At 32.6% G+C, this 8,610-nt stretch overlaps 1 protein-coding gene across 1 annotated transcript; it reads right to left on the bottom strand.

The window, feature by feature from the left end:
• Positions 1-698: 698 nt before the first annotated feature.
• LOC306865089 (uncharacterized protein) lies at positions 699-5,920 on the bottom strand. Its single transcript, XM_079409458.1, has 6 exons — positions 5,842-5,920; positions 5,393-5,600; positions 4,431-4,690; positions 1,235-1,260; positions 976-992; positions 699-861 (listed from the first exon to the last, which is right to left on the bottom strand). The coding sequence occupies exons 2-6, from the start codon at positions 5,595-5,597 to the stop codon at positions 824-826; spliced, it is 546 nt and encodes a 181-aa protein (XP_079265584.1). The 5' UTR covers positions 5,598-5,600; positions 5,842-5,920; the 3' UTR covers positions 699-823.
• Between the last annotated feature and the right edge of the window lie 2,690 nt (positions 5,921-8,610).

The raw sequence follows: 8,610 nt of genomic DNA, 5'->3' as shown, positions 1-8,610 counted from the left end.
ATTAAAGGTCCCCCCGGCAAATCGCACCCGCCTATACATAAAGCGGCAGCGCTCTGGGTCCGCTGCAGGCTTAAAGTAATCCCCCGGCAGTCCCCCGTCAGTAATGGTACGGACCAACCGCGAGCGCAAAACACAAAAAATGGAAAATCAGAATAACGAGTCATGTTTTATGTTTGTTCAAAAATCTTATTCGGATGCCACAACCTAAACTTGTAGACTGGAAAATCAAACAGAGAGACAATTATTCGTTTGTGAGGTATTTGAAAAAAACGAAAAATGAAAGTTTGAAGCCAAATTTTATCAGGTTAATTTTGATGCTGCAAATTGAACAAAGAACTGCAAACCGTTACACGGACCTATAACACAAGCACAAAAGAGCCACATGTTCGACCTTTTCATTGAACACAAAGAAAGTACGTTTATTGAACTTAATTGAAATGCTTAAAGTAACAGAAAGTACTAAAAACTCAATCAAACTGGGTAATGTCAACAGAGCCGAAACAAATAACTAAGATGAACATAATTTTACTAAGTAAATAGTGCATCATCTTTTACAGGAAACACAAATGTAAATTACATCAAAATCTAAAAAAGACATTTAGATCAACTGGATGAGACAAACACAGTACCTGGCAACACTGAACTATATCCTCTTGCATATATATACTTTTTAGGCTATACAAATCTAGAAACAAACTGTCACTGTTCATTTTCTTTTTTTTTCTTTTTAATATGTTTATTCAATCAGTATAAAGCAAGCACAAGTTCTATATAATTGTATTGAAATCAAATAATCAATTAGGAAATAAGTCATTATTTTCTTTTATCTTGCCAAAGGAGTATGTTCTTCCATTTCCACATCTACATTCCAGGAGACAAACAAACCAATCAGAAAATGTTGTATCACCGTAATGTAATTTAATGAAGTTTAAATGCATTTTAACCAACATAGAAATCACAAAAACACTTTCTCACCTGTATCCTGTGGAGGGCTGCAAAAGAGATCATAAATCAATTGACAATTACTTTTATTTAAATAATTCCCTTGTTATTATTACAAATATAACTTCTTCACCAACTTTTCTTTTGCCTAAATTTAAATAATAAATTCCAGTGTTCATGAAATATGACATTCATAAAATGTAGTTGTTTTTATCATAACTTTGAATATAATAAGATTAACAAAAGCAAAAGTAAAACTTTAAATGCTGGATAAAGCAATATTGCAGCATACCTTTCTGGCATGGGCCCTGGTGACAACTGCACAGAAGAAAAAATTACATTTAATACCTTTTTTATTATTATTAATGATTAATGACATTTAATGACAGATTAATGACATACTCACTTATGAAAGTAATAAAACTTTGGTGACACTTTAGTGTGGGGACCAATTCTGACTTTGTTTATGGCTCAATAAACTCCTAATTACTGCTTATTAATAGTTAGAAAGGTAGTTGTTGAGTTTAGGTATGGGGTATAGGATTAGGGAATCTAAAATACGGTCTTGCAGAATAAGGCATTCATGTTTGCTTTACACTGTTAAAAAAATAATAATAAATAAATAAATAAAGACTATCACAGTAAACTTAAGTTAACTCAACAAGTGACAAACAACCCTTACCAAAAAGTAGTATACTTCGAGTTTATTTTATTAAGTATACTAAAGTAAAGTTCAAGTATATTTTCAAGTATACTTTAAGTATTAAGTATACAAGTATCAATTTACTATTAGTATACTCATAAGTGTACTATTTCAATACTCCTTGGGACTAAATTGGCCCAATTTCTAGTATATAAAATATAGTATATGAATGTGTACTTTTAAGTATACTTTAAGTATAACAGTAGTAAACTTTGAGTAAACGACTAGTTTACATACATTTTTTTAGCTTGTTAGTTTACTAATTAAATACTTGTAGTAGCATTTTTAGTATAATTTGAAACACTGACTACGTTTACATGGACATCAGTAATCTAATTATTAATCTTATTCTGAATAAGACAATATTATGATTAAGGTGTTTACATGAGTTCCTTTAGAATAATCCTTTCATGTTCCCGGTTTACATGTTATAGTGCATAGATCGATTAATGGCATGCGTCATTACGTCACCATGCGACACCATCCGACGCCCCTCCAGAATTTCACGTATAAACATATAGTTTGTCTTTGTGATGATGCCATATACAGTTTTAGGTGTTTCATTTGTAATTTTATGAAAGCTTTGAGTGCAGTTAATTATTTGTACGTGCATACAGACGGCCGCGGTGTTGAGGCTCTTTTATTTGCCGTCAAACGGTTGTCCACTGCCGTGTGTGTATCGGTCACAAAATGCGTCGAAAGGTCCTACACAACAGTAATAGTGTGATTAAGGTATTTACTTGTCTGTACTGCACTTCAATAATGCGACTAAAATAGGAATACTCCACATGTCTTAATTCGATTATGGTTTACTTCGATTATGACTTTAGTTGGATTAAGGTAATCAAACATCTCTGTTCACATGGTAGACTCTTAATCAGAGTATTGTCTTAATCGTATTAAAATCAGATCATTGATGTCCATGTAAACGTACTGATTGTAAAACATTGCTGTAAAATTTACAGAAACTCACTGGCAATTTTGGCTGACAGAAAGACTGTAAATTTATAAGAGTTCTGTAAATACATAATCACAATTATACTGTAAAAATACAGCAACCTCTTGCATGCTGTAAAATTGTTGTGATGGTGTGTTAACATCTGGTAACTTATTTCACTTGAGCCCACTGAAAAGGAAAATGTCTTAGTTTAAAACTGCAAACACTTAAATTGTAATAATAAACTCAACTTTAACTCAAATCGTTGCAGTTTATCATCAGCTAAAGCACTCAACAAAGAGATCAACACTGTACCAGCAACTCCACATTTACTCCACATTTTAAATAAAGCAGCAGAACATCAGAGTTTGTGGCTTATCATTGACTGAAGCACAGGCTCTACTCTCAAACACAATGGTGACCCACAAAACTACATTAAACTAACAGATCTCTCTTGTGCAAAATAATACAGTTCAGTTAAATATTTACTCTCCTGCAGAATCATTGCATGAAATAAAAACAACTACAACTGACTTCAGCTACAGCCTTAGATGAACTCAACTGAAATACAAGACATCATTAAATCTCTCAAGATCTGATTAAACATTTCCACAAACAGCATTACCAGCTTCACACATTGCAATTTGACTTTATTCTGTCATATGTCTACAAAAAATATTTGATGTTTCGTTTGACCTCACCATTATGGCGATCAGGGTATGCTTTAGTTTTATAACAAATGTGCTTTACAAACACAGTTACAGCAGCCAGAAAAAAAACAAAACAAAAATTAAATTAAATTAAAAATCAAGGGTCAAGAGCCCAACTCAAGCAAACCCTGATCGCCACAATGGTGAGGTCAAATGAAACATTTTGAATAAAACAACTAAACTTCTGTTAATCCTCAAATATCTTTTGTAGACATATGACAGAATAAAGTCAAATTCCAATGTGTGAAGCTGGTAATGCTGTATGTGGAGTTGTTTAATCAGATCTTGAGCGATTTAATGATGTCTTGTATTTCAGTTGAGTTCATCTAAGGCTGTAGCTGAAGTCAGTTGTAGGTCTTGTTTCTCTTTCATTCAGTGATTCTGCTTGTTCACTTTTAGCATAGTTGCAGTACAAGCTAAAAACTTTGATGTAAACTAGTCGTGTACTCAAAGTTTACTACTGTTATAGTTAAAGTATACTTAAAAGTATACATTTATACTAGAAAGTGGGCCAATTTAGTCCCACGGAGTATTGAAATCATACACTTATGAGTATACTAATAATACACTGATATTTATATACTTGATACTTAAAGTATACTTGAAAATATACTTGAACTTTACATAAGTATAATTAATAAAATAAACTTGAAGTATACTACTTTTTGGTAAGGGAACTTAAAAACTTAAAAGATTTGTCAGATCAATTAAAAATGATTTAGCAATGCTAATTCTCTTTAGCAATCCTCTTTCTTTTATTTTTGTTTCATGTTCAAAGCCCCCTATATAATATCAGCAGTATCTGCCTCTTAAAACTAAGGGCGAACATTTACGCTGATAGACAAATGTATTAAATCCAGAAGTTGCAGTGCTTGAGTATCTAAGTAAGGTAAACAAAACAACCTTTACTAGCAACATGCTTAGACTATTCTTATTAATTTTACACAGAATAATGAACTGACTCTTCCTACTAAAAAATCTTTGTTCAAGTAACTTTTTCTTTTATTTTACCTTTGTTAGAATAACTTTTTGCAAGTCAGATTTTTTACAGTGTGTAAGTACTAATATTCATGCTAATAAGGAACTAGTGAGAATTGGACCCTTAACTGAAATTTTGCCAAAAATGTTATTAGCCTACCCCAAGAATTCTCAGCGCAAAATGCAAACAGTTATTGTCGACGAGATGATAGTCTTGATTATCATCCATTGCCTCCTTCATTTTCTGAGAGATGTTTTCAGGGGGACCTTTCTTCAACCGATAAACACGGAAGAACTGGCCTGAGATGAACTTTTTCACGCTTATTTTGTCCACAAGCCCATGTTCATTTGTATAACTTGAGCAGTTTGAACTTGAGCAGCTAGAACTTGAAGGCGATGTTTGGGTTTGGGCTGTATGGCCTGAGAAAACACAAAGTAAAAAATAAATGGTTATTCTGTGGAAAACTTTTAAATACAGAGCCTATGTTGCCAAATATATGTACAAGGACCCTGTTGCCATGCAGTAGATAGGGGAATGGCTTGTTTTGCTTTCATGCATGAACAGGAAGTTTCATGCATGTGCTATATATAAAACAATTCAAAACACTTCCTGTTCATGCATGAAAGTCAAGTCAAAGGTTTGGACAGATTTGACTACTGGTCTCTTAAACCATTAAATCTAAATTAATTAAGTCCACCTTCTAAAGCCTTTATGAGTTAAATGAAATATAAATTGTTCATTAAAATAAACGATTTTAAGTTGATACAGACAGTAAATGAAAAGCATTAACTAGTGTATGTTGAAAAGTGGTGAATAAATATCATCATAGAATGCACCTCATGAATTTGACTAAGGTGTACAAACAGAATGAGCAGAGCTAGAGTAGACAAAGAACTAAAACGTATTAACGTTTTCATTTGTAGCACTTTGATTTGTATTTTTAATTTGTATCATTTTGATAACTCGCAACTTTACTATTATTCTAAAATGCTGGGGGAAAGAATAAGAATAGATAGATAGATAGATAGATAGATAGATAGATAGATAGATAGATAGATAGATAGATAGATAGATAGATATAGCCCTATTTATATATAATAAATGAACTGTAAGATCTCTACCTGTAGTTGTAAACTGAATGACTTCATTTTCTCCACAGTAAATTCCAGCATGGTACAACTTTTTACCCGGGATAAGCAATTTCCTCAGAATAAGGTCTCCTCTCCTAAGCTTTGAGATGTCAGCATTATCACCTGAAGATTTCAATACATGATCGAAATCATCACTGGCCCGACCTAAAGCCAACAAAATGGGTCTGATGTCCATTATCTAAAAAAGAAAGAAAAGAAAGAAATATATATATATATATATATATTTTTAATCTGAAATATAACATGTAACAACTTCAAGTCCCATTTATAACCTCCAGCAGTGATAGAAAAAAGACAGACAAAAAGAAAAAGCTTTTTTATTACAAACTTTCCCAGTAATTTACAGTTATTTAACATTTTTTATCTGAACATTTTAAATGAATATAACTGAAAGAAATGGGGAGAGGAAATATACTCACAAACAAACTTTTTGTGAAGAGTCTGCCTCTAAGAGACGTTCTGATGATTCTATCTCAAATATGGAGTACTGTAGACTGCACACAGTGCTATCACTCCAGGGCTTTTCAGTGGGCGTTACCATACCAGGCATACTTTCTGTTTTCTTTTTTGTGAACGTGACAAAGCAGCGGAAATATTATCTTTCAGTGAAATAAGGTGTAGTACTAGCGCAGTTTTATTGGGTTTACTTGTAACCTAACAGATATTATAAAACAATGACAGTATTGGAATTTTAGTTTTAAGGACACCATTCACAAAAAAAAATTAAAATAAAATAATAATAATAATAATAATAATTTAGATGAATTTAATGTATTGCTCAAGGAACTATTTACCATATTTATTCATAATTTTTCCTTCCTTTCTATGACGTATTAACTTTATTATTATTTTATATCTGTCAGGAAAAAGGAATCACAATAGTAACGTATGCATCATCATTATCATTTTTATCATAATAAAAACACAGATACAAAGATTTTGTTACAAAATATTGACAATACATTATATCTGTAATGTAATTACAAGTGGTTGTGGGAAGATGGTGATATTTAAAAAAAGGGAAGGGGGACTACTGTACCTTGCAACACCCACGTTTCCTTGAAACCACATCCTGTAATCTGTCTCTGTGTCATGTAAGCAATATTCTAATGGAACTAGTGGGCTAAAGTCAGTCACACCTCAACTTTCTTCCAAATAACGCACATTTCATTCATAATATTATAAATACAGGCCTATAGTTCCTGCACATTTTTGTTTTTCTGAATTGTGTGAAATGGCTGATAAAAATAGGTAATACAAAAACGATTATGTGGTCACCAAGGTGAATTGGTTTAGTCTTGACTTCTGGTCGTGTTGGGGGGATGGGAAATCTGTTGATTGTCCAGTGCCAAATAAACACAGAGATGGACAGAAAAAGGTCAAAGCCATCAGGTGCCCAATTTAGAAAAAAAAAGAAAAGAAGAAGAGGAGAAACGAGAGAGAGATAGTAGTATACCTTATGTCAAAATGATTGATTTTATTACCCTCATAAAAATTCCACCCCCCTCCCATAACTGGACACCTGTTTTGTACACCCCCCCCCCCCCCCCCCCCCCAGCCCCCGTCTAAGCGGCCATCTGGTTATTCACCTTCCCCCCCAGCCCCCGTCTAAGCGGCCATCTGGTTATTCACCTTATAGTGAACTTAAGAATTTATGACAATGTGTGTGTGTGTGGGGACCAATGTTATGTGATTTAAACTTTAAATGATGAAACTGTGTTAAATGGGGTAAAGGGAAGTTTTTATTAAAGTGTTTTCACATACATATCAAGAACAAACATCAAACATGTACATAAAACGTACAAAGACTGTTTATTTCCCTACAAGTGGAGACTAGTGTTGTTAAAACAGGAAAAAACGTAGAAAATAAAACAAAAAAGCATTAGATACACTATTTTTCCTATCATTAGAATTTAAAACTAGTTCGTTTGACAAAGTTAAATAGAAGAAGTGAGTGCGTCCGTTTATCTAAAACAATAAGATATATTTATCAAAATCTATGTTGTGGTTTTTAAAAAAGTTTTGAGTTTATAACAGATACGAAGTTAAATAATATAGAATTGTTTTTATCTTACCATGGTACGTCTGTTTTTCCCTACAAGTGGAGACTAGTGTTGTTAAAACAGGAAAAACATAGAAAATAAAACAAAAAAGCATTGACGTTAGTTAAACAATGCGCTAGTTTTTCCTATCTTAAAACTAGTTTGTTTGACAAAGTTAAATAGAATAAGAGACGAGCTCGTTCGTTCCATCTATAACAAACGAGCATCGGACGCGTTAGTTAAAACAATAAGATCTTTATCTTTAAAATATTTATCAAAATCTATGTCTTGCTTTTTAAAAAAAGTTTGAATTTATAACAGATACAAAGTTAAAGAAAATAGAGTTGTTTTACCTTACCGTGAAGTGAAATAAAAATATCAGACCATTAAACAACAGTATAAGATACCTGTAAAAATCTTCTGACATTACAATTGAAAAGCTAGCTTTTGTCCCAACTTATAAAATTAAAAGAGCAGACTATTTACGCAGCGTCCGTGAGACAACCTCACCCTTCTGTGTCAAACTCAGAATGAGCTCACGGCCGCTGTCAGGTCACGCCTACATCACCGCCCCCCTAACGCTGTAAGGAGAGACCGACACAAAGGTTTAATTGTTAAAAAATAATTAAAGTAATGTTTTAACATTAGAACAAAGTTATTTTTAATAAACCTCTAGCGTTTCTCAATTAATGAGACCGTTCACTATTCATTTTGAAGCTTTTCACTTTAAAAGGTTACACAAGTTTTCTTCTAAACAAACGCCCCACAGGGAAAAAAATGTTGTTTGTTTGTCTTATTTTATTTAAGCGTCTTAATTCCTATAATAGGCCTTTGATTTCTGTTAATCTTCTGCCGTGGTATAACCCAGACTTTTTTCGTTTTAAAATTAGGTTACACAAGTTTTCTTTTAAACATTCAACTCTACCCCGCAGGAAAACATTACTTGTTTTATTTTATTTTAGTTATTCACACTTAACACCTTTTATTTACTCTTTGATCTTGTCAATCTTAAAACTTCTAGGGTGCTATGTCGGTTAAAATTCACATGTGCGAGAAGAAACTGAAATGATAGCAAATGTTTTGGATCTTAAGTCATAATTAGAGGGGGGGGGGTAAACTTTTCTACAACATCTTACGAATGTAAAT

Source organism: Barbus barbus, assembly GCF_936440315.1.
Source record: "Barbus barbus genome assembly, chromosome: 4".
Lineage (NCBI taxonomy): Eukaryota > Metazoa > Chordata > Actinopteri > Cypriniformes > Cyprinidae > Barbus > Barbus barbus.
Note: the sequence above shows the minus strand (reverse complement) of the source record. Positions and strands in the feature narration are given on the sequence as shown.